Source organism: Ixodes scapularis, unplaced genomic scaffold, assembly GCF_016920785.2.
Source record: "Ixodes scapularis isolate PalLabHiFi unplaced genomic scaffold, ASM1692078v2 PGA_scaffold6__148_contigs__length_123643588, whole genome shotgun sequence".
NCBI classification, from domain to species: domain Eukaryota; kingdom Metazoa; phylum Arthropoda; class Arachnida; order Ixodida; family Ixodidae; genus Ixodes; species Ixodes scapularis.
Window position 1 is genome coordinate 77,658,952 of NW_024609881.1, and position 26,644 is coordinate 77,685,595.

The following is a 26,644-nucleotide window of genomic DNA, read 5'->3' on the forward strand; positions in this document are numbered from 1 at the left end:
TCTGCAGTACCGCGTTCGGCCTAGAAAAAAAATTTTTTTTTTTTATGTCATATAACAGTTTTGAATCAACATTTATGCGCAGTCTAGGTTGTAAGAAAATCAAAAATTCTGTCAAAAGGTGTTAAGGGGGGCACGGCCTTAAAGGACACATGCAAAGGAAAAAAACATTTTTTTTAAATGGCTTAGATGGAAAAAGGACGCCATAAAACAATTTTACAACGAAGGAAAAAAATTTTAGAGCTATATTTACGGCGCAAAACGAATTTTAGTTGGCGCCCGCGGGCCCCGCGGAAAAGTGGTCCGTATTTATCACGTGACTGGTCCTTATTTATCACGTGGTGCTTGCGTTCTTTCGGAAGCTTCCTATGGCCTCTAAAAGTAACTTATTCATCTTTGTTTGAAGTATAACAAAAAACTAAGATGAATAAGTAACTTTTAGAGCCCAAAGGAAACTCCTGAAAAAGCGCAAGCAGACGTGGTAGACCTGTGCGCCGGTCAGACGGCGGCGGCGGCGCCCCGAAGCAGACGGACTTGTGCGGCGGCGGCGACGGCGGCGTGGAGAAACGCGTTGAAGCGGCGTTCGCACAACGCTCAGCGTGCGGCAGCGACGCAGCGCAGCGGCGCGCGGGCCTACCATGTGACCAGCGGCGGCTCCCCGAGCGCCAACTACAAATTTGTATAGCGCCGTAAATATAGCTCTAAAAATTGTTTTTCTTCATTGTAAAATCGTTTTATGACATCTTTTTTCCATCTAAGCTGTCTAAAAAAAAGTTTTTTTCCTTTGCATGTGTCCTTTAAAATCACATTCTTTTTAAAAAGTTATGTTTTTGAAAAATAGTCCTATTAGCTTGTATAACTCCTGAAGAATGGTGTCAAAATGTTTTATTCCTGTAGGTGAAGTATTTACTCCGAAATAAATTATTTTTGACGTACCGGCGGCTGAGCACGCTTCATAAAAACACTTGCGGTCGCACAAATTTTCATTCCCAAAGCGCGCTCGCTCCGCACTCATTAGGCTTAGCACAGACAGGCACCACTCATTGGAAAGAGTGCTTAACCCTCCTTCTTTCGGTATAGAGCTCCTTGCGAGACATTGTGCGCACCAAACATGAAACCCCATAGAAAACAGCACTGCACGCTCTCTTATTGGCCACACTGGTGAAGAAGGAACTCTGATTCGCTCAAACCTGCCACGCGACCCCATACTCCATGCCAGTCTCCTGCTTTCATACCCCACCGACGAGGGGCCAGTTCATATCGCTTGTTCCACTGGGATGGACTCCTGGTGCCACTTGAATCGAAGCAAGGTCCTCGAGGACGCAGGAGAATCACCAGCATCCCTGCCACATAAGCCAGCCTTCTCCAAGGGGTTAGTGGAAAAGCTAGTGTGCTTGTACAACCGCCTGTCACGGAGGGATTCGCTTGAAAGATGTTCCCAGATGAAAACCCAGAACGCAAATGATTCTTTCATTGCCTTGATTTGGAAGAGGTACTCAAAATTCGCTTCTCTAAGTAATGTCGAGTGTGCCGTGGCTCTCGCAGTCTTCAACCTGGGTCCTCAAGGCTTTGAGAAAGTTCTTCTGGAGATGGGCATTGAGCCAGGGAGCCACCAGATATCACAGGCCGGGAAGGTCACTCGGACAAAGATTGCAAAGGCTCAAGTGAACGCACTTGAGTCCTCCGAGGCATTGCGCAAGAGACAAAAGATGGAAGCTCTGGCCAAAGCACAGAAGGACAATGCAGAGGAGAGACTGACGTGCACTCCTGGAGCATTTTAGGTCCAGTGGCAAGTGCCATGAATTTTCAAATGCGGTTTTCTCAGCTTCATGTTTTTTTACCATTTTTTCATTGCTCAAAAACTATCGTTCAAGGACTGAAGTACCTTCGTAACTGCTGTGCAGTTTTTCTGAAGTGAAATTTACTGGAAACTCAACTAAGTGCTTACTTTATCAAGATTGTTATTTCTTTAGCGAGAAAATGTCGACTTTTGCAACAGTAAAAAAGGAATGAAATTTACCCCTTTTTCTAAGTTTACTTTAACGCTAAATATGGCACTTGAAAATTATTTCAAACCCACTACCGATTAGTCTAGTCACATTTCCTTATATCCAAGCAAACAAACTGTGACATTTCGGTACTGTTTTGAAACGAGTTTTTGTTTTCTCTCGGCACTACTAGTTGTATAATGTATTTGACATATGAGGCTGTAACTTTGCACAAAATTGACCTTTGCAGCTGAAAGGTGGTATAGCACTCCAAGATTGCATGCCTAGTATACCCTGCCAATTTCATTGAATTAGCACCAATACTTAGAAAGTAGACCCTCCAAGGGAGTGTGTCCCCTTAAAAATGAAAGATTTACAAATAGCTGCACAGTTAATTATAAATGGGTATCACTGCACACGCTCAGTTTTATGCTCTGACACTCAGATACAAACTGCCATCGAAGCAATCATGCAGCTTTCATTTAGCTTTCTATTAGAGCATATCTCACAAGCTTATCTTATGCTTTTTCGAGCTCATGTGACAATGAATCTTTAAATCATAACACCAGGTGCTGAGAAAAAAAGATGTGCCAGAAATTAAGTTTGTTTTAATCTCAAAGCAACCCAGGGTGAAGACCATGAATAATGCTCACCGAGACATTGGAGCCTGGTCCTTTTTGGAAGAAAAAAACAAATGCATAAGTTTAGCTCTTAGTTTTCTTTTTTCCCTAGATTAACATCCGTAACATGATCACAATCAAATTGAGAGCTGTCATAATATCTGCCTCCAGTATTAAAATAACATGGAACAAATGTAAATGACCCTTAACGGCATGTGTGCCATGTGCCATACATATGTGGGGATGTCGGCATGTGTATACATGCGTGTGTATCGATGTAGGTAGACATGTACACATATATGTGCGCATGTATGTGTGAACACAGATACATGTATATGTGCACACATACATTTATGTATACATGTGTGCATGTAGATACATACATAAAAATATATACTATGTATACACATTGTTGCAGACAGAAAAGGATTGACAAGTGTAAAACTGAAAATAAATGCTTAATTGGTGAACTTGTGCCACAAACAAAAGAAAGAACGAGCATAAAAAAAAAAACAGCGGCGAGTGTCGACAGCAGCAGCAGCGAGCGTCGAGGTGTCGGCATGACAGCTGGCTAATGCAAGAGTCAGTCGGCAAGGCCACGCTGGGCACCTTATCCACTACCCTTGGTATCTCGAACATATGACCTGAAATGTTTCAAGCGTCGTGCTAGGGCGAGACTGACTTGGCAAAGCCGTGTTGGCCTCCTTGCCTATTACGCTCGGTATCTTGACCTAGAATGTTAGAGCGTCAAACATTTGGGGTAAGAGTACCGTATTTACTCGCGTAATGAACATACTTTTTTTCCCAAAAAGTTCAACACATGTTTAAGGTGCGCTCATTGCAAGGGGTAAAATTTTTGCATTTACATACTTTGCACAAATGTTATTTTAGGTACCAATATGAGATGGCAGCGTACTGTGGCACGTCTCCACTGACAAAGGCACAACCGCAAGTGACTGTAAGCGTGCCACAGTAACCATGCTCTCTAAATTGCTAACCTTTAACGGAAGGAAAAGCGACCTATGAAGCTCACTCAGCACGAAGAGAGAAGCGACCGTTCTTAGGCCTAACCACTTTCACGATTTCACTGTCTGAAAGCGGACCACAGACGACAGCGTGTTTGTTGACATCAATGCACCTGTTGGGCGAAGCATGTCCGGGGCTGGGCAATTCCTCGACCCCAGCTTCGTTAGATGTGCATGCTGCTCGGTTTCACGGTTAATCACTGCCGCAACTATGCACGTGCAGCCATTACGAGAGCAGATTGGCTTGGCTTGACTTGTCCTGGCCGCTTGGCGGTAAAAGAAAATCGGCTCGGTGGCTAGCTGTGTTGGACCAACACCATTTAGAACACAAGGCCTGCGAATTTTCTCTTCTAAACGTCATCACTAGTAGATCCCCTCAGCGCCCCCTAGCTAGCCTTGATAAGCATCATCGTCTGCTACGTCGTCTGCGACATTGTTTGCTCCATCGCCTGCTTCAGTTGTCTGTGTAGCAGATAATGAAACGGATGCTCACGCCGAATGTCTGTTGCTATAGCATAGAATGAAGTTAGACGTTCACGTGGAGCGTCAAATGCATGAATGAAAATGTCTTACTACTGTGCGAAGGGCTGCAAAGCCCTTTGCTGGACACTGGCACTGGACGCCATATTTAAGGGTGCTGTTTGTACTCCAGGTTGCTGCTTTGAAGGGTACTTCCGCAGAACGAGCGCGTGCGCTAGAAATGCACGTCTCAAAGCCAGGAGCGTGTGCTGGCTCACACTCCTGGCCGAGGGAGTGCTCGCATGCACGTTGCAAATGAACTTCGGAAGCTCGCGCTCAGCACTCGCGCACACAGCTGTGGCCGCCAGTGAATGCGACGTAGTTGCGACGCAGCCCCTACTCTCGTCAAGCTTCAGCCGTTTGGGGCGGGTCGGGGATCTACAAACGAAACGTCATGAGCAGGCCTTGTCTTCTAGGTGGTATTGGTTGGATGCCAGTTCAAGACTCATGGAACCGAAAATTAGAAATGCATTCATAACGCGAGGCAAAAGAAAAAGTCCAAATATTGATGCTTGTTGTGGGGGGTACATTCATTATGCAAGTGCATTCATTATGCGAGTAAATACGGTAAATGCAAGTCTTCTAGAAGTATGGAGTAGCTTTCCGACCATGTACACGGCCATATACATACATGTCTATACTTAGTCGTCGACTACAGAGGGGGGGGGAGGGGGGGGGGGGGGAAGGGGGGGGGAGCCCCCCCACCGGCGATGTCGCACTCCCCCCCTCTCCCAAGCTCTTCAAAAAAGCGAATACCATCGCCTTCGGAACCTCTGGATACACCTTATTAATCTCATCTGTGCGCCCTGGTGCCCGCACATATCGATAGCCGGTGCCCAGTGGACAAATAAAAATTTATCCACTCACCAGCTCTGGTCACTAAATGACCAGAGCTGGTGAGTGGATAAATTTTTCTAACTACAGTCAAACCCGTTTATAACGAACAGCAGGAAACTCTACGATCAGTTCGATATAGCAAGTAGTTCGATATAGCAAAAAACATTTGCAATGAACTTCCGCGTTGCGTTAGTTGTATGGCGAAAGCTTCTCTTTCTTTCTCATCTCTACACTTTAGCCTTAAAACAATGCGCTGAAAAGATTTTTTTTTTTTTTGCATGCGTGCAGAGTTTTTTTGCTTTTGTTTTTTTATTTTATCTCCTTTTCTGAATCGCTTCTCTTCGTCGGCAAATGCTTTGGGATAAAAGGTGTGCGTTTTTCTGTGCATGTGTGCAGATTGTATTTTCTTAGCTCTCTCCCCTTCTGAATCGCTTCTCTTCGCTAAATTTTGTTCACAACTTGAGTTTTTGGAATTTTCTTTATTTCCTATGTACTTCTTTTTGAGGGGAAGGGACAGGCTAAAAGTCGATTGTTTGCACGTTTTCGGAAGCCTTCGCAAGGGGAAAAAGTTTGATATAACCAATATGTTGTTTGTTATAAAAAGTACTTTTTACACGCATTTTCATACACATTTTCTGTGAGTTCGATATCGACAATAATTCGCTGTACGTGGGTTCGTTCTAAACGGGTTTCACTGTATTCGCTGAGTCCTGTTCGAAAACCCTACGTAGAATCAGAAATACAATAAAGGTTAGTGCCGGAAATTTCTTCAAATGCCATTGGAAGTAGTCGCGAATGACGACAGTGGCACCTCTAGCAAACATGCAGCCAATGGAAGTAGCCAACATAATATGTTTTGTAAGCCCCATTTTGTTTTCCCAAACGTTGAAACAATTCATTACGGTCAGTGTGCTTGAACCACGGAATTCACTGATCACAACTGCAATGACAGCTCAATTATAGTGTCAGAAAAGCAGACATTTGTTTAGGTATCATGCCATCAGCATGCATATCCTATGATATCCAGGGGATTCCACACATTTGGGACGTCTTTTTCAAGAGAAGTCCCTAAGATTTCCCGGGGGGTCGTGGGACCCCCGGGAAGTTGAGAACTTTTTGCCTATGTGTCTATACAATAGACATACATACACACATGTACACAGTCAAGCCCGATTATATCACACTTGGGTATTTCTAATTATTGTATATATCAAACAGTACAAACACCCCCTTGAAAATCACATGTAATTATATAGGAGCATTGTCTTTTTGTATCCAACTCCCATAGCGGGGACACTCGATATAGCGATATAGAAGCCCGGGCCACCCGTTGCTCTTCCCGATCCGATTGCGCGATTGCGCTGGTGGAGAGCACATCGCTTCCATAGTGTGGCTGGCAGTACGCCAAGCCAGTTTGCACGCGAAAAGATACGCAGCAAAAAAGCAGTTGTAAAAAAAAAAATAAATAAACAGTAAAAAAAAATTAAAAAGAAGTGGAGGATGGCAAATGCAAGGGGAACAGCACAGGCGTGCACGCACGTAGGGAGAGTAGGGAGTGTTGGAACAGTAGCCTGCGCCCTTTCCCCAAACACTGCTGATGCTGCATGACTCCCTAGTCCCAAAATAAGCGCAAAAAAGTCTTCGGCAAGTCGCGTGTGTTGACAACATCGGTTGTGCAATCGCACTTTGAACGCTTTATCTTTGTTTACCTTTTTGCTTTGCCTTTATTGCTTGCTTGTTCGTTTTTTGCTTTTTGCTTCTTTTTTTTTTTTGCTGCTTAAATTTAGTGAGTTTTCTTTTTTGTTGTTTGCTTAAGGTTTTTCTATAATAGAGCAAAAGATATTTTTTGCGTGTCTTGCTTTTCCCGGGTTTTTTTTGTTTTTTTTTGTGTTATGTCGCTTATGCTCTGCGGAGGTCCCGGCCAGGAGCATGTAAGCGCGCCGATGTTTGTGGTCTCCGGGCAGGTGTTTGCGGTCTCCGCAGGTGTTTGCGGTCTCCGCCAACTAAGCTCTACTGTCTTTAGCGGCCTTTGGATGTTCTATTCGGTAAGCTTCCGTTCTTCGCGACCTTCAATATTAACAGAGATGCCAGAAAATTTCAACTTGAACTTAATTTAACCTATTTATGTATATCAAATTATTCATATATCAAACTATTTTACGATCCCCTTTGAATTCAATATATCTGGGTTCAAATGTACATGTGTGCACATGTATACATGTATACAAATGTTGTCATTCAAATGCAAATGACATCTGTATGGCACACGGCCATTGCTTTTGCACTACTTTTAAATCATCCATCATCAACAGCAGCAGCATTTATTAGGTAAAGAAGGGACCAATGAAAGTGAAATCTTACCTTCCAGAAGAGCTTGAGACCACCACCTTGTTCCTTACCCCTGGAAATTCTCCAATCACCTGCCAAGATAGAAGTCAACCAGGGAGTACGCTGGAACATATCATTCACCATGTGCTTAACGAGATAACAAAAAATAAGTTTTTCACAGCATAAATAGCTCCTAAGCTACAGCATAGTACAACGTGGCATGACTGCTAATATAACCCCCAACCCACTTCTTCCCCCCCCCCCCCCCCCTAGAAAAAAATCCTTTGTATGTACTATAGGTAGAAATTTAGGAATACTCGAAACCTCGAATAGCTCACAATTTTTGCTATTACTATATCATACCGAGCAAGTACCCACCCTAGGAGACAAATCTTTGAAAAATTGGAGGATGGGCAGTTGTTAAGATCCAAGAGGACAAATGCAGAAATGGTACAAGGTAGGGTGGGCTTTACCACCTACAACGAGTGTGTTAACGTCAAACTTCACTGCATTGCACTGGCGTGTTGGAGCAGCGGCTGACACTTAGGAGCATCTCCATTATCCAGGCATGCTCAGATGTATGGGTTGGGTGTCTGAGAGGTTCTTTGCTTATTAAAGCATTAAATGCTTTGTAACGAAACCCCCAATCCCAAAAGTTTGTCCGTACGTGCATTTCTCACTAAGTTTAGCTAGGAAACTGGACTGGTGTTTAGGTTACATGTGATGTTAATTGATGTCAAGTGACTTGACATCATGTGATCTATATACCAAAGTTTCCCCGGCAAAGTCGGTGGGGAAACTGATGTCGCATGACGTACAGCAATTCCCTTTCACTGCAAATTTTAGCGGGAAATTTGATGTCAGGTGACCTGATGTCAAAAGACCTACATACCAATTTAGTTCCCCAAATAAATTGACAGAAAAATTGACGTTATATGGCCTGATGTCATGGGACCTAGACACCAATTCAGTTTTCCCACTAAATTTGGCAAAGAAATCGAGGTCACATGACCTATACACCTTTAGTTACCCCGCGGGAGTCTGCAGGGAAATCGACACCATGTAACACAGGTTCTTCACTCCCCGAAACAAAGGTTTAATGCCATCTAAATAATTTTAAATGATTGTACCTTAGATACAGCATTTCATGCATCATGGAACTTTGGAGATAAATGCTGCTGCCAATTTATTTTTAACTTTTTAAAAGTAGCTGGTGTATGCTTATTGTGACGTGCAAATGCTCGGCATTTAGTGGTATGTGTGCTGCAATGATCAATACGACTTCTGAAGTCTCCTATTTCTTGTGTCACTTTATAGTCACCGACAGAGTAAGAACGGCATTACTCTATAGTAGTCAACAGACTGCAAACAGCATCAATCTATCATCACTGGTAGAGAGAGAATGGCACCATTCTATAGTCACAATCGTAGTGAGAATGATGTCTATAGTCACCAACAGAGTGAAAACGGCATCACTCTATAGTTGCCAACAGAGTGCAAACAGCATCAATCTATCGTCACCGGTAGAGAGAGTGGCATGACTCCATAGTCACGGTATACTCACCGACAGAGTGAAAAGGGCATCAATCTATTGTCACCAGAAAAGTGAAAATGGCATAAATCTATAGTCACCAGTAGAGTGAGAATGACACCACTCTGTAGTCACCAGTAGAGTGAGAATGGCACCACTCTAGTCACCAACAGAGTGAGAATGGGGTAGAGTTAGAATGGGACCAAGCTATAGTCATAGAAAGAGTGAGAATGGCCTCTTTCTATAATTGCAGAGTGGGAGCATCATCAATCTATATAGTCACCAGTAGAGTGAGAATGGCACCACTCTATTATCACGAACAGAGTAATAACGGCCTCACAATATATTTGCCAACAAAGTGAGAACAACATTATTTACAGTCACCAACAGAGTAGGAACTGCATCAATCTATATCGACCCATAGAGCAAGAATGGCACCACCCTATAGTCATAGAGTGAAAATGGTGTCACTCTATAGTCACCAACAGAGTGACATCAGCAACACTTTATCGTTGCAAAAAGAGTGAGAACTGGTGTTACTCTATAGTCACTGATAGTAACATCATTCTAGCCACTGACAAAGTGAGAATGGTCTCAATAGTCACTGACAGAGTAAAAACAGTGTCACTCGATAGTCCCCGACAGAAATAACAATATCAGTCTATACTTACAGACAGAGTGAGAACAGCATCAATCTAGTCACTAGCAGAGTCAGAATCATACCACTTTAGTTATGACAGTGAGAATAGTGCAACTTTATAGTTACCAACAGAGGAAGAACAGCCTTCCTCTATAGTAACAAACAGTGAGAATGGCATTAATCTATAGTTACCAGTAGAGTGAGAATGGTACCATTCTATATTACAAAGGAAGAATGGTGTCACTCTAGTCCCCAACAGAGTGAGATCAGTGACACTATGGTCACTGACAGCATGAAAGGGCTGTCACTCTACAGTCCCCTACATAGTGAGAACATCTCTCTTTAGTCACCGACAAAGTGAGAATTGACTCACTATATAGTGACCAACAAAGTGAGATTGGTTTCACTCTATAGTGACCAACAAAGTGAGAATGGTCTCACTCTATAGTGACCAACAAAGTGAGAATGGTGTCACTCTATAGTGACTGACAGAGTGAGAATGGCATCAATCTATTGTCACTGGCAGAGTAAGAATGGAATCAATCTAAAGTTGACAACCAATTTAGAACAGCATAACTCTAGTGTCAAAGTGAGAATGACATCAATCTATAGACCGACGCGCGGAGCGGCTTTGTTTACCAACACGGCCGGACGGCCGCGCATGTGCGGTAGCTACGTGGGCGAAAGCATACCGGCTCTCCGTGTTTTCGCCATTGCGTTCTATGGCGTGCGCTCGTTGTTGACGTTGTAGGAACGCTTTTAGCTTTATTTGTGCGTCGTATTTCCTCACAACGTATGTCGTATGCTATGCCCGACTATTTGAGCTCGTTGCCCGAGCCAGAACGGCAGCGGTATCGAAACAAACTGTAAGTGGACGGCGTGGCCTGCGAGGATTCTTACGCCGTAAACAAGGCCTGCTGGACTTTCGAAGTAAAGTTGCTGCCACGGAAGTCGACAACTCACGTCGTTGTTTATTTAGTTTTTTCGCCAAGCTAGTTCACGGCCGACACGGTGCAGGCGTACAAGTCTCTCGGGGTCTACGATTACTTCGAGTCGGTTTCCGCACTGCCGGCGGGATCAGCAGACTGTGGGTCTGCGGAAGTGTGTGTATTCATTAATTGATTAAATATACACAGCGTCTTCAAGTCAAGGTGCGATATTTTTCCTTCCCTCATGACCACAAGGCATGACAAGCAGTAACGCTTTGTCCGTTCTGCAGTCTTGGCGGTAACAGGTTACAAGTAACGGCGTTGTTGGTAACGCGTTACTTTTTCAGTAACGTAGTAACCCACCCGTTACGTTTTCGACACAGTAACGGGTAACATACCTATGTTACTATTTCAAGTAACATAGTTACGTTACTCATTACTACTTCACAAGTCTTAAAGAAATTACACTTCAATTTTTTCCGTGTTTTAGGCGTCAAGCCATGTTTTTCTTTGCGTTTTTTCTCGTAAGTATTTAGGTGAAGCCGTAAAAAAGATAAAGTAATTATGTTCAGTCTCTGTATGAACATAATGTTTCTTGATATATGAGCTGTACCTTCAAAACCATAAAATGTGTTAAATCATAATTTAAAGAAGTAATGCAGCTCAGTAACGCGTACCTTCTATTTGCAAGTAACGAGTAACGTATTTCGTTACTTTTTTTCGGTAACGCCTACAACACTGCCGTTCTGTCGCCGATCCCCTCCTGCTGGGTAGCGCGTGCGTAACGAGCCTCCGACGAGCGCTTGGAAGGTGCTTTGTGCGAGAAAATCATGGGAACAAAATCCGGGTGGTCTCGATCAGACGACGGTTTTCCTGCGCATAAGCAAGCCTCGGGACGGAGATTGAAATGAAAGCCGCACTTGCCTTCAAGAAAGTGTTTGCCGCACAAACGGTCGTTCGCGCGAGGCGACCATTCTTTTCGATCCACGGATATTATCCGCCTTTTATGCCTTTCATAGTCTGCCGGGAACTTGTGGAAACTCACCCCGCTGCTTTTCTTGTACATTTCGGTGCAATTAACGGCAACACAGCTTCGCGGCATGCTGAAATGCTATGACACCCATGCGAAATGTGCGCGCTTTTGCCCACACCCCCCGGCTCCGGCGCGATCGCAGCGCCGCCGCAGCTCCGAGACGTCAAGCCCGCGTGTCGGTGTATAGTTACAGGTAGAATCAAAATGACACCACTCTAGTCACAGAGTAAGAATGGTGTCACTCTATAGTCATCAACAAAGTGAGATCACCAACACTATAGAATCGATTCGCCCAACCAGGGGGCGCTTCGAAATTGCGACGGTAGCGCCACCGCAGTACAACACATGGTCGTGTCGCGCCGGTCGTGCTCGTAGCGTTGCTTTGGCGTCGCAGGTATTTCGAGCGTACGGTGAAAATTTTGAGAAGGATAGAAAGCGTGCGAGAAATGTTTCTCATGGTGAGTCAAGAAACGATAGAAAAGCTTCAATAACACGCATCTTCCACCGAGAAAGCGGTTGATTTCCCCGCCAACGAGTCGGGTCCGCATCGCAAGTACGGCCGTGCCGGCCGTGCGGCGTCTACGAGATAACTTTACAGGTGAGCGGCACTTGTTTAAATTTTGCGCTGTAATAACATTGTGCCTTAAAGATTACTGATCACAATGAACCACTGTTCTCGTGAGTCCTGTTAGACGACGTCGGGATACTATTTTTCGGTCGCTGAACCACCGGCAGACTACGTTCTCGCACTAGAGGCTACGAGTGGGATAGCTTTTCGGGCTCGCCCACGTCGAAGAAATATTAACGTGTCGGGGATCGTGCGGGCATAGGGTGATAATTCCGGGAAGAGATAAGTCCCTCGCGTACAGTTGAGACTGCAGGTCCTCGCTGGGCTGGAGTCGCGGACCGGTGCGAGCATTGTGCCGACGCTCGTAATTTTATTAGTATTGTTGAACACGCGTCCTCATCAGCCTGCCTCAGCAGTAGGGAACTAAAACGCCAGGGCACGACCTGAACAAAGGCCTCGTAGATTTATTACCAGGTTTTCTTGTCCCACTTCACTGAGGCAGTAGGTTGCAGTTACTGGGGACCTGCTCCTGCTGATTAATGGTACTTTTTCTGCGAGTTTGAACAATAATGTGCCGCGAGATTCTGTTAGAAAGGGGGGCAAAACAGTTGAAAACGAAAAGAGGCTAGCCTAGACTAAATCTCCAGCATAAATGTCTGCTATGCATATGACTGCACATAATTTTAGTCGAATTTTCATGACAATGTTCAGTTGGATGGATTTATAAAAAAAACTTAATTTCTCTTTCAGGTTCAAGTTGTCCAGTCCACATGCAAGATTTTCAAATATTGGGTGGGGGCTTGATTCATACTTTACTGTGTGGGACATTTTAGGAGGAAAATGTTGTGTAGCAAAGAAAACACCAGTGACACATGATAGGTTGTCATTAGTAGAACAATTTTTATTTTCTGGAAAAATAATCCATGCCTGTCAGTGTTTCATTGCTGCTTCACTGAATAAAGTTTCTTTTGTGGCATGTTGGCATGTTTTCAAGCGTTTCCAGGAATGTACCGTATTTTCCGGGCTATGCTTTTAAAAATGAAAATTTTAGGCTGTGCGGACTATGCGGGATTTTTGTTTTTCAATATCGTTGATTATGACGAGACGGATTTTGTGAATGAAAGGGTATGTTAATGATAATTTATGTAAAATACCAGCTTCTTTTTGCGCTAAGAAAGCAGACATTTCTCAAGGTGTGCTGTCTATGAGATGATATTCGTGACAACTAAGCACCAGGTGCAGACGATGCACTGTATGTGTACAATGTAAGCAAAATCTTTTTTTTACCCCAAATTTGCCCCTGTGGACTATAGTCTGAAAAATATGGTACAGCAGCATAATGCATCACTTTCAGAAATGTTTTGTTGACAGTGAAAACGATTTTTATTGAGTTTTGTCACAACCACGAGTAGGTAAACACACAACCTTGGGACAATATAAAAATTCTTCTCGTGCTCTTAACACGGTGACATTGGCGCAGACTCGAAGTATGGCTGGCAGGACACTTGCAGATGATGTACACATCTCGAGAAGCAAGGACTGTCCAAGAAATTGTAGGGCCGAGAACCCCGACTATTTCAGAGATCTTGCACGGCAGATCAGCTGTTCAAGATATTCCAGATCTCACGAAAGATGTCTCCCAGTTCGTGAGAAAGCAGTAGTCATCTAAGCTTATCCATCTTTAGCCAAGCTATATTGAATCTTGGGGTACAGACTAAACCAAAACGTGCAACTCGAAGACGAAAGAGACTACAGAAGTTGCCAATGAACTAACAATACTTTTAACTGGCTAAGAACCGGGCACACATAGATAATGCAACATAGATGAGGAAAGGTCACCTGCATCTTCGAGCGAGGGAGTGAAAATTAATTTAAATTAACTAAGAATCTTTCACGAGCAATTACAGAGTTGGTAGGTTTCCTGCAATTAGTCTTTATTAAACACCTCAGCTGGCATCTCGTCTAGTGACTTGTTGCAGGATGAGCCTCATCGTTGTCCTTGCAGGTGTTCACGAAGTGCACGCTGCAGATCCTCGCTGACGTTGGCGGAATCAAAACTGAACCGCCCCCACTGAAAAATAAGTCAATAATATAAGATCTCTGGTGTGATCAGCAGAAAATCGACACGAAATAATAGAAACTGTTATTGTAAATTATTATGATTACGATTATGTAAACATAATCAGGCTTTCTTTTTGTTTTAAAAAGGAAAGGGGGGGGGGGGGGGGGGCTGGCTGGTTGAGGCTGTTTGGAAGTGCATTCCTTGTGTGTGTTGTTTGGGAGGGGGGGGGGGGGGATGCATGTGTATATTATAGCGTCGTACATGATGGCCATAAACAGCTAAAAAAAACGGGAACAGCGATTAAGAAACACACACGGCAGAAGAAAGCTGCAATCGCAACCCCCAAAAGCCCCTCCCCTAGCTAGAAGTGTTCTGACAAAGTCAGAACGGCAGGCAGGGCGTCTCTTGTGAACGGCCGATCTCCAGCACGTCTTCGTTGCCCTTCGTTGCGATGTGGCTGCACGTGAACGCGCGACGGTCGCGAGATAGAAACCCTGTCGACGGTTGGAAGCTAGTGCTGGAGGAACTGAAGCTTCTCCCTGCCGTTCTCACCCTGCCAGTGATTGTAGTTGAAATATTCGTGCCAAAGGGATCCAACATCGCGACCGAAGCCCCGTCAAACACCTCGAGGGAAGCGACAGACGCGCACAAAAATCAGATATTCCGTCACGCAGGCACTGCCAACTGACTTTCCCGCGTTCGGTAGTGATTCTGCTTCTATTCTGACACCAATTCTATTTAGTTTTTCCCGCGTATTTAGCAAAACTGATCTTCCAACGAACGAGAAACTTACTTTTGTCGGAGCACCGACGTGGTCCAGGCTTGGCGCCGTTCGAGTCTCGCACGGCTTTTCAGGGAAGCGGTAGAATTTTAAGGATCGACTACAACAACATCGGAGATGGTTGCTGCGATCAACGACGAAATATTCGTGCTAGCCGGGCTTTTATATCGTCTCTATCGCAATGAATGTTATGTCCGACCGCCTACGACGGAGAAGCGAGGCGAAAACCAACGAGCCACTCGGACTCGGGCGTCCCGCCAGGGGCTGGAATGGCGCTGTAGTCGGCGGCGAAACTTGAGCGCTTCGGTCCTATAGTCACCGACAAAGTGAGAGAATCACTCTACAGTTACCAACAAAGTGAAAACAGTGTCACTTTATACTCACCAATAGAGTGAAAACAGCCTCACTTTATGGTCAGCAAAATGGCATCAATTTAGTCACTGGCAGAGTGAGAATGGCACTACTCTATAATCATAGACAGAGTGAGAATGGTGTCACTCTATAGTCACTAACAGAATGAAAAAGTTCTCACTCCACACTTGCAGACATAGACTGGCATCAATCTATAGTCACTGGTAGTGAGAAGGGCACTTTATAGTCACGGACAAAGTGAGAATGGTGTCACTCTACAGTCACTAACACAGTATGAGCAGCCTTACTCTATAGTGAAAGACAGAGTGAGGACAGCATCAATCTATAGTCACTGGCAGAGTGAAAATGGCACCACCCTATAATCATGGACAGAGCGACAGAATTGGGCAGAGCTACTCTAAAATGTATTTGTAACACAAATATTGGGATACGTGACAAATACAGCTAGAATAGTCATACTCAAATACATCCGTACAAAAGTATCCAATACCTATCAGAAATTACATTTGAAAAATAATAAAAAAAGTATTTAAAAATACAAAATACAGGAATACACTTTGCCGGGGCACTAACACTCATACATTTTCCGCAAAAAAAAAAAAGCTTTTTTGTGATGTGAACTTTTAAATAACAAGCAAAAAGTTACTATTTATAGAACAGAAATGAAACAACTTTGTGCGACATATTTTTTTTTTTATATGATGAGAAGTAGCTTTTTAAATATCTTGTCGATCAGCTGCTGCTAATTTGGGCAAAGAGGCCTGTTAGTGAACAAGATTAAGCGTTCCACAAATGTAAAAAAAAAATGTGCTCATATTAAAACTAACTAAGACCACTTTCACACTGGGAAAGCTTTAAACCAAGCAAATATATATATTTTTTAGCTTTCATTATATACGAAGTCCACGCTTGGAGGTAATAATAGGTAGGCTTCGTCGACAGGGTTTGTACTTCTAGACGAGAAATGAACCCTCCAGTGAAAACCAAGCCTCATACTAACTGTGAGGTAAAGGTTAAAGTTAAACATAAGTGTTCTCGAGCCCAAAATTATTTTATCATGGAACTGCCATTTTCCTGTTAATGCAATGCTGTAAGAACTAAGTGAGTTTTCAGTAGGTTGGAAATACTTTCCGTCCATAATGTGGTAAAGTTCTTCTTTAGATATATTGTGCGCCTTCGAAGCAATATCACATGAACCTCTAAATTCCTTTCATATCTACCCAAACGTCCCTGAAAGGTCAGCATCTTCTAGCCCCATGTCGGTACCTTTTCCATGGTCACTTCAAGATGTAGCATTGAAATGAAATGATGTTCTTTGACTTGATGATCAGAAGGAAGAAAATGTATGCTCGCCCTAGTAAATGGGGCTGGGAGAGCAATGTACAGTTGTAAAGCTTGTACTGACAGTGCCTTCAACGTTTTAAATTTACACAAAAAGTTGCTCAACTGAATTACTCCGAAAGACATATTATATCTTTAGGAAACAGTGAAGATAGGCACCAATGTCGGGGCCATAATGTTCGAAACAAACCTCGGTCTGCTTGATAACAAAGCCTCAAGGTCCCATTTACTGTACCTTCTATTCCTCTAAGTACAAAAGAAGAAGAGAACCAGTCTCTTGACCCTCTGCATGGGGGTCACCGATTTCTTGAATATTGTAACGAGATACATTGGCCCCGGATTGTGTTGCCATATGAGGAATACACCAAAAATGTATTCCGATACTGAAATACAGATACTGATTGAAAAGTTGCATGCAGAAATATAAATACTTAAAGTATTTCTAAAATACTACCACGATACATTTGTATTGCAATACTGCCCAACCCTGCAAATGGTGTCACTGTAGAGCCACCAACAGAGCGAGAACGTCAAGGCATGTCTGCCGGTTTCAAAAGCGTGCTTCGTACCTTCTGCCGTGTTTTGGCTGCGCGCACGTGTTTGAGGTGTGCGAGACACCTAAGCGTTGTCGAAGGCGGGAAGCTCGCACTGGAGGCGGTACAACTGAAGCTCTTACTTGCCGCTTTCGCCCTGTCGGCGACTATAGCACGCAAAAGTTTACCGGAGCATCGGCGGGTTCCACAGACCTGGTCCACTGCGTCCGCCTGTCCTTCCCCTGCCACCACGCAGTGTGGTGCAAATTTCGTCAGCCGAAGCCCAATGTCCTTGGACGTCAGCATTGTCGTGCAGGCCGTCAGAATGATGCCTGCGGCATGATGTCGTTTTCGGAATTAGATACTCACTCCTAATTATATTTTAGCTCATTATACACGTAAGCATGCAGATTTGGCACGAGTCAACAAAAAAAAAAAAAAAGAACAGCTGGTATAGAAATATGCACTATACATTTATTTATTATGAAGTGTTTTGTCAATAGTATAGTATTCCTATGTACCGTAAAATCCCGTAAGGACGCCCACCGAAAATGAAGAGATAAATGATGAAAAACATGGGGTGGGCTATCTTTGGGGATGCCACAGCAAAACTTTATAAAAAAATGACCGCATCTCCACGTGGTGAATGATGTTGATTGGGGCGAAGCTCTGGTGGTGCTGATGATACTGATTTTTTGAGCACATGACCTCAGCACCCTCTCGTCTATAAACGTTGAGCCAATGCATGCAAAGTTTAACGCGATTATATAAGCATTTGACCGCAGCGCCCTCTCCTGTATAGACGTTGAGCGGCTACATGCAACGCTTCATCCATGACATCACCGGCTCTTCAGTTACTACCACATCTCAGAGCCCCCTACTCGTCTTGCAGTCGTGGCTGAGTGGTTAAGGGGATGGACTAGAAATCCATTGGGGTCTCCCCGCACAGGTTTGAATCCTGTCGACTGCGCAAACATTTTTTCTTTCTTTAAGAAGACAGATGGGATGGCAATCGATGTGAGCACGGTCACCGGACAGTTGGCGGCGTTGGAGGCGCAACAAACGCCGCCAACGAACGAGCATACGGCGCCGAGAGCAGGCCTTTTTAGCAGACAATCTTTTCGACTCAAAAGCGGTGCGCATTCCGCAGGTGGCGACAGTCGCAGAAACAAAAAAGACAGGCACAGTAACAGCAAGGAACTGCAGTTCCTTGTCTGCAAAAGGGCCGGCTCGTGGCATCGTCTGCTCGTTCGTTGGCAGCAGTTGGCGTCGCGACCGCTTGCACCATCTCTTGTCTCCCGTGCGAAACGGCACCGTGTTGTTTGCAGACTGGAGGCGTCAATGCGTTTCCATAGGAGCTAAGCCTTTTTCTTTCTTTACTTTTTCCTCAGGTAAGTTCGCTCTTTGCAAATTTTACAAAAAAAAAATGCACCATCTGTGGGCAACGCTGCACAAAGTCGTAGCGTAATAGGTTAAGAAACCAAATTTTCCGGTCGATTTAAAGAGCCTGGCGTCTCCTTGTTTCACCCTGTAATTATTTTGTGGGCAGTTTAAACTGCATTGGAAGTTTCTTTAAGATTTTCTTTGATTATGCAGACACAAAATCTCCCAGAATAAACTCAATGTATTTGATGGGATGCATTCAACCTCCTAAAGCCGACGAACTAAGCGGTCGCACTCTCAACAAGGTTCGGTGCGCACCGACAAGAGTAGATAAATGGAGGCATGAAATGGCGATACGCGACTATGGCAGCAGCGTTGTGAAGCTTTAATTTCTCACAAGTGGAGTGCATAAAGAAGCTGCAAGAATTGGCCTAAAAACAAAACACAAAATCGTAAAAAAGGTTAACTAGTCGGCCCTTGTTTCAGCGTCGTCACTCTTTCCTGCGGCTATGTTATTATATGTTAGGCCTCACTAAAAATTAGTCTCTGACACAGATAATGATTCAATAGCGCTCTTCCCCAATCAGAATACTGTGCAAAATACCACATATTGATTGCTTCGTCCACTTACAGAACAATGCACTCGCTGTATGGGAATCGGGTTTTGTGACCTATATATACACTGCAATTCACTTATAACGATAATGACAAAACCCGAAAATGCAGTCGTTATAACCGATTATCGTTGTATCTGGACAGGCTACCCCACGCAAAATCGCATGGTCTGCTAGAAACTGATAGTTAAAAGGAGTATGTCATTATATGTGGTATCGTCATAAGTGGATTGCACTGTACCAAACATGAGTGCTTTTATCACCAAACCTCGTGGAGTGCCATGCGCGCTTAGCAAACAAGCAATCTCCAACGTTTTTTTGGTTCTCTTTCACAGCTGAATTGCTGCAATGAAAACTACTAGTGCGGTAGGATACCAGCTTAGGCAGCATAGTTTCCTATCCAACAATGAGATACACAAATAAAATGTGAAAAACATATAGTAAATATTAATCGCATGTTTGCACTGTGTCGTGCATTGTGCATCATGTCCCCAAGAAATCTTTACGCACTAAGATGGCCCAAAACAATCGTCAACTTGGCATATCAGGCCGGACAACTCTTTCTCGAATGAATATACTGCTGGTTCAATATATGTTTCAAAAGTGTATAAAATAAAAATTCTTACTGGGAACTTCTTCCTGACAAATATTGCCCATGAAAATGCATGTTTGTTGGCATTAGTGGTGCCATCTATGTATACAACGTTAACAAACATGGCCGTCATTCTATCTCTTCCCTAGAACTGTCACTCTGCCATTGAAAATATTATTCTTTATTTATATTTTTGTACCGAGTTAAGATTTTTTTAGGTTTAAGACGTTAATCGATTAGACCAATAAAAGACATGTTCGAGAAAACTTACTGCTTGATACATCGAGTTGCTGATTTTGCAAGCCATTTTAGTCTGTAAACTTTTTTTGTAACAGGTATAACAGAACGTTATAAGCAAAGAAAACAAATTATTGTTCTCACCACATCGAAGTGCCGCCAGTTTGATAAGCCAAAATTCTGGTGTCTTTGGGAGGATGACCATGAGCCTGTCTCCTTTGCTGAGGCCCAGCTGATCCTTAAGAACACCGCTAACCCTAATCATAAAACCATTATTTGGAATTAATTCCTGCTTCTACTGATGGTACAGATACAAAGTGATGAACAATGACTGGCTGTCAGAAAAATTGTGGACAGCCCACCAAACGTTTTTGAGAAATATTGACAGAGTGTTCTGGGTGCAAAAAATGCCTTGCCTTTTTGAAAGGGACGACAGTTCCGTGTAAGAGAAGTTCACGTCTGCCTTAGGATTATCTTCCACCGCAAAGCAAAATGCAGGATTGCTCAGGCTGGCACCCTGCAACGACATGTAAATTTATGTGTTACAGTGTGTCCCCCCCATAAATGTACAGTATTTTTTGTTGTTTTTTCTCTACCGAAAAAATACACGATGCATGGTTGAACGCTCATTCTCCGCCCAAATGTAGTGCTAGCATTCCGAACAAGATGCCAAAGTATCATAACAAAACGTTATCATCTTCAAAAGTTACACGATTTGCTGACAATTTCAAAGGGAAACCAGAGGCCGAATGGGGCTTCCCGTTTCCTTTTGAAAAATGGGTCCCGTTTTTTCATTGAATTGTTAAAGAAGTCACATACCATATTTTTCGGTGTATAAGTCGCATTTTTTTCAGAATATTTTTCTTGGTGCGTTTGACATAACATTGCAACATATATGCATTGTTTGCTTTTTTTAATTCACTGCGAAGCAATTTTTTTATGCTCCTCGCGCCATCTATTGTAGAGCATTGCAACCACGTAGCCATAGGTGGTGTTGCCCCTTCCAGGAAACACTGCTGCAGTCGCACTCTTCTACACTTTTTGTAACCGAAACGGAAAGCGAGAAATTTTAGGTTTCTCCAAAGCTGCTCAATGTGGACAAGCAAGACAGTGACAATAAAATTTACACAGCATGTGATCGATGTTGCCTAATTCAGCCATGGTTCTTTATTTTTTTGCTTCAGTCCAGTTACATTGAAAGGTAAGTAGGCTGGTATGCACGTATTGCAGAAAGTTTTCTCGCATCATTCTTAGTTGCCGTTTGATGAGCAGTTTTTATCTGCCATGCTCCAGCCGTGCTGCTACATTTAAAAGGATTGTGCCCAGCCAATTTTTCCAGCGATATCCAAAGAAGTGTGTCGAGATTAATTTATCTGCCTGAGCATCGATGCTCGTGTCGTCTCCGTGACTTGGCCAAGGCTAGGCCTAGTGGTCCAAAGTTTGGTTCATGAAAGTCTGACATGTTAAACATTCGTCCGCTTGGCATGTGTATGCTCGAATAAAGCAGACAGCCTTCTCATTTTGCACATTTCACATCCGTTTCTTGCAAAACAAAACTTGATTGCTTTCGCCAGGGAGTGCCATGCTATGGGCATTTTTCGAGAGTTAAAACGTCAAAGGTGCACGTCAAATGGTACATGCAATCTAGCCGATTGCGCAAAACTCAGATTTTGCGATAAAAATACATGTAAAACAAAAAACTCATCACGTCAACCGTGAAAGAGGTGCGATTTAAATACCAATGTTTTTGCGAAAACGGCTGACTATATTGATGTGCGACTTATACAAGGGTGCGACTTATAGTCTGTAAAATACAGTATATAACTTTTGAATACGATAAAGGTTAGTTCAGAAACTGGCACCTGGTTCAAACCGCTAGCGCTACACTTGGATGGAGAATGAGCATTTGGCAATTTATTTTTGCAACAAAAGAAGTTTTTCTGTTTGTTTTTTTTAAAACGGGGGGGGGGGGGGATGCTGCAATACTTAACTGCCATCTCGTACCTATCTCAACTGCACAGAGAGCTACAGGTGGAAATGGAAAAATGGAAACTTTACCCTTTCCAACAAGCAGTGAATGTCGGGAACGGTAGGTGCAGAACCGGTTGTAGCAGACGAGACAAAACAGGCAAGATGGTGAGGGAAAGGGCAAAGATGGTACAAGTAAGGAAAGGAAAACTGTGTGAACATATGTGAGACCACTGTTCTCTACGACAGTTGCTGGATCGCACTTCCCCGCTCCGCGGAGTCGGCCATCGGACGGCCATCTTGCATGTACCAAAGTCTACCATTTGGAGCATTGGAGAGCCTGGGCGGCACTGTGCTGAAGACATGTCTTGCGCTTGTTCGCCATCATTCGCTGGAGATGTTTTTAAAACCTCGAATAAATGTTGTAGTTGCCTTTGAGAACACGTGGAAATTTTAATGAAAGTGCAGCACCGCAGGAAAAAGACACAACTCGTTGAACACAAAGCTTGCCAGCACACCGAAGAGTTGTGCGTCTGCTTTTGCATGCTTGGATACCGATCAAGAATCGATGCCGTGGCAAAGTTTTGAAGGATTGTCGAGCATAGATGTCTTTGCATCATATATCCACCACGGAGTCCTAGATCGTCCTACTGTTCCGGTGAGTTGCTATCAATAAAGGAAAAAAAAATAAGTGGTTGCTGATATGCACTATTAACCATGGCTATGTTCTAAATCTACTTGAATGGATCACATGGCAGCAGAAATTGAGCAATGCTCTGGAGCAAAATATGTTTTCGAATGCAAAAAAAGTATAAAACGGTGAGATCGAACATTTTTTGAAACGCGGCCCGTATGGTCGTGTGCAATCTGTCGCCCTTTCCGTAACCCCTTTTCCGTCACTACTGGATCAAGCTCGTTTTGGGACTGCGAGTGTCGCAAGTTACAAATGCAGCCGCCAGAGTAAATGAAAACGCTGTTCCAGAGGCCCATAAATCTTCACGCACGTTGCACTTGCAAAACAGATCCACACAGCGTCGATTCTCGATATGTATCCAAGAGTGCGATGGCGCAGAGACGCAGCACTTTTTCCTAAGGTGCTGCGCTTTTATAAAACATTTTTTGTGTTCTCAAAGGCAACTATGACCGTCTTCACAAAGTTTTAGAAAACTTCTTCAACAAATGACGACAAGCGAGCAGAAAACGTGTCTTCGGCACGCTGCCGTCCAGCCTCTGCAATGCTCCAAAAGGACGATTGTAGTACATGCAAGATGGCCGTCCAGTGGCCGAACTTAGCTGCAGCCACCAAGCGGGGATACATGATTCAGCAAATCGACCCCGTAAGTGTGACGTCACCACTCCAAAACAAACTGTTGCTAGGGGCGCTGTAATGAATGAATACATAAGACTAGATCAATCTCCGAAAAAATTATCAGTCAAAAGTCGCACATGGAATTTAAGCGTCTAAAATAATAGATAAGGGAAGCCTCGATTTCACACTTACCATGACAGAAGTTTGCCGAGAATATTTGCTACGACAACTTCAGGTCCTCAAGACATTTTGAGATGCCTGTTGCAGATGAAGAATGGATGACAAACACAGACGGAATGGCTGAAGTATGCCGTCTACAACAGCTTGAATCGTTTGCACAATGATACAATTTTGATTTTGTATTTATTTGGAATTGATTTATTGAGAAAACTAATCAGGTTTGTAAAAACGAGTTGTATTCGCGTGTGACAAGGAATACTGTGCGACGGAAATCGTTACACGTACGGAGAACTGCTAAAAATATAGCGAGAAAAGCATCTGTTCAGAACATGATATCAAAGCAGTATCAAAGCAGCTCTTTCCGATTTTGCAGTTAACATGCACTGTAGTCAAAGAAACATACTAGTGGTTCGAGACCCCTAACTTCATTCCTCAGGCTCGCAATACGGGTGTGTGTTTTGTCCCTGCCTTATAATCATCAAACTAAGAAAAAATCCTACTGATTCTTCTGCTTTAACATAAACCCCAAGCGTGCATGACTGAGAAGGAATGCTTCTCCGTGCCTCTAGAAGATTTGAGTTTACCCTTAAACCGAGTGTAAAAAATAAGGAGGTCAGAGTGACCTTGCCTAGTCAGTCTCGTCCTAGCTCACTAACGAGCATACTTGGTCAAATGCTCAAGACACAGAGTGTATACAAATAAGGAGCCGAACGCAGCCTTGTCGACCCACAGCCAGCTGTCACGCCGACGCATTGTTGCTCACTGCTGGCGCCGTTGACGCTCATCCTTTCTTTTGTTTATAGGCACAACTTCGCCGATTAAATCTTTATTTTCTGTTTTATGCTTGTCAATCTGTTTCCATCTGCAACAATATATATATCTACTGTAAACGACAAAATTTTCGCAAGGACCTAATTTTCGCAAATCGCCTACAATTCACGAAAATTACGTCCCACGAACAATTCGGGCAATATGTGAACGCTACGGAAGCTACACTCGATTCGCAAAAATTAGAACTCGCAAATAATTTAAAATTTACAGCTTTGGCCCGATTCGCGAAAATTAAGTCGTTTACAGTATCTGTTACAGACGTACAGTTCGTTTGAACACACAGATGTGCAGTGAAGCAGCTTTGCTGTCAGAAATCCTTGAAATGTGTGCTGGCCTGCACTTAGAACTTGATACACTTCACGTCGTCGTCATACATCATTCGGCTTCACAGTGTTTTCACCTTTTCAAATATTATGAAAGTAAGCTCCACGGGAAGGCATTCGCAAGCTCACGCACTCTTGACTTCCGAAATCCCACAGAAAGTTGACCCCGAGAACAGAAGATTTGTCAATCGTCACCAACCTCATTCAACGTGGTCTTGTACTTCGTCAGAAAGAACCACAGAACCCGCGAAGCCATTGAGTCGTCTGCTAGCAAGGCAAAACTGGTTGTGAAAGTTTATTACGGGCTTTTGTCATCGCTTTATGGTACGGACAATTGAAAAAGTCTTCATGATTAGATATTGAGGAGACGCAATGCTTACAAAAAATTATTTACTTTTTTTATCAGACAATTTCTAACCTCACATCGAGTTCTTACGCATTTGTTCATAACAACGGCCCTAGCGAAGGTTTGTTTGGAGCAGAGTGCCATGTTGTGAGTGAGTGTGTGAGACAGCCAATGCTACAGATTACCTCAGCTGCGGAACTCTTGCAGAAGAGGCTACCCCCCTTCCGCGAAATTGCTTTTTTTTCTTTTCTTTAGGCCTATGATAGGTTAGTTCGGTGGGCACACGAGATGCATGGGCCCCCCCCTTTCCACCGAACTAGCATGCCTGTCGTAATCCCATTCTTTTTTTTTTTTTCAAGTGCAATAAAGCATGATGTATGAAGTCCGCCCGTAGTTTAAAGCGCCGTCAAGATTTTCGTTTCAAAACTGGGTGTTTCAAATTTTGGTGGAACGCCTCTAGACGCTATGCCTCAAAACATATTCCGTAGAATACACTGCACTTTCTATTGCAGCCGTTCGGTGCGTCGAACGGCAGGAGGAGAGTCGTGGTGAGTGCAAGGGAATACTGCTCGTGCAAGCAGTGTCTATGAGCAGTTCTGTAACTGAGGTAATCATATAACGTTAAAAACAGCAAAAAAAAAAAAATAAAGGTGGCTTTTTTTTTTTTTTTTTTGCTTGAGCTGAATAGACTGAGTAATGTTCAGCATGCTGCCCAGTCACGGATACACAAAATGCGTTTACCCTTTCTTGAGTAGACCAAAAGTCGATGACGTCACGAGGGAAATTGAACCTGGTCGGTGGATCAGCCAGAACTTTCCAGTAACCTTCCGCAGTGCCATTTCTGCAAATCACGATTAGTCAATGCACGCGATCACGACCAACATACGTTTGTCTCTCTTACATTTTTTTTTTTTTATTTCATAATTATGTCGCAACCCGATCGGACTTTCAGTAAGGTGAGAGCGAAAGCGCGTTGACTCACAAGAGAGACTGCTGCAGACTGTTGTGCAGACGACGGCAGCGACTGGGTCCGTAAACCCCGCGCAGTTTCCGAATCCAGCCCACAGGTCCCGAGGATTGGCGTCGAAGAACAGCCATGGATGCCATTCCTATCGGTGTGGACGATGCTGTATTATTATTATAATGCTCTAATCCGTCCGGCAGAGCCGTTCAGGCCTTTCTTTAGCGGTATATCAAATAAAATAAAGCAAAAGTGACAAAGGCCGACCATCTAGCAGCTAGATCAGTTATACCTCGTCTCACCTCAGCACTGCCTCAGCATAGTAACTGCGTAGGCTCTGCAAGCGTGAGCCGTTGCATCGTCCTTGGCCTGCCTTGACCTCGACTGCCCTGAGACCCTTTCACAGGAGCACTCGCTGCACGAGCGCTTTTGCACCGCCAAGGCTGCAGAAGCGCAGCCTTGGTGGCTGCCTTCTGTAGCCTTGGCGGCTGCAGAAGCTGCCAAGGCTCCAAAGCAAATCGCTCGCGCTTTTGACATGGTCCATGCTAAGCTTGAATCGAAGCACTGTAAATAAAAAGGGAGGAAGCGAAATGAAAACGAGAAACAGCAGTGTGAGAAACCTTTCAAACGTGACATTGAGCACGTGCGTCAGAAAACAAAAACAATAACAGTGAACGAATAGATAAACCGTTGTGTTGAGGTTTAGTGTTGGGAGGTGACTTGCGCCATCTTAAACGTCATAATAAGAATTCACTAAAAAAAAAAAGTTACGAAGCGTCAAATCAGCGTCTATTTA

At 43.7% G+C, this 26,644-nt stretch overlaps 1 protein-coding gene across 2 annotated transcripts in view; it reads right to left on the reverse strand.

Annotated features, from left to right (window-relative positions):
• LOC115309967 (acyl-coenzyme A synthetase ACSM3, mitochondrial) overlaps nucleotides 1–26,592 on the reverse strand; it is a 55,382-nt gene extending 28,790 nt beyond the window's left edge. Inside the window, exons 1-7 of one of the 2 annotated variants that reach the window (XM_040219558.1) lie at nucleotides 26,151–26,470; nucleotides 25,870–25,996; nucleotides 25,629–25,728; nucleotides 20,347–20,447; nucleotides 20,075–20,187; nucleotides 17,318–17,436; nucleotides 7,348–7,406 (exon numbers count right to left, since the gene is read on the reverse strand). In XM_040219558.1, coding sequence (XP_040075492.1) covers nucleotides 7,348–7,406; nucleotides 17,318–17,436; nucleotides 20,075–20,187; nucleotides 20,347–20,447; nucleotides 25,629–25,728; nucleotides 25,870–25,994 — 617 coding nt within the window. In that variant the 5' untranslated portion in view covers nucleotides 25,995–25,996; nucleotides 26,151–26,470. Of the gene's footprint in view, nucleotides 1–7,347; nucleotides 7,407–17,317; nucleotides 17,437–20,074; nucleotides 20,188–20,346; nucleotides 20,448–25,628; nucleotides 25,729–25,869 lie in introns of both variants that reach the window. The other variant, XM_029968234.3, reaches the window with a different exon arrangement.
• Between the last annotated feature and the right edge of the window lie 52 nt (nucleotides 26,593–26,644).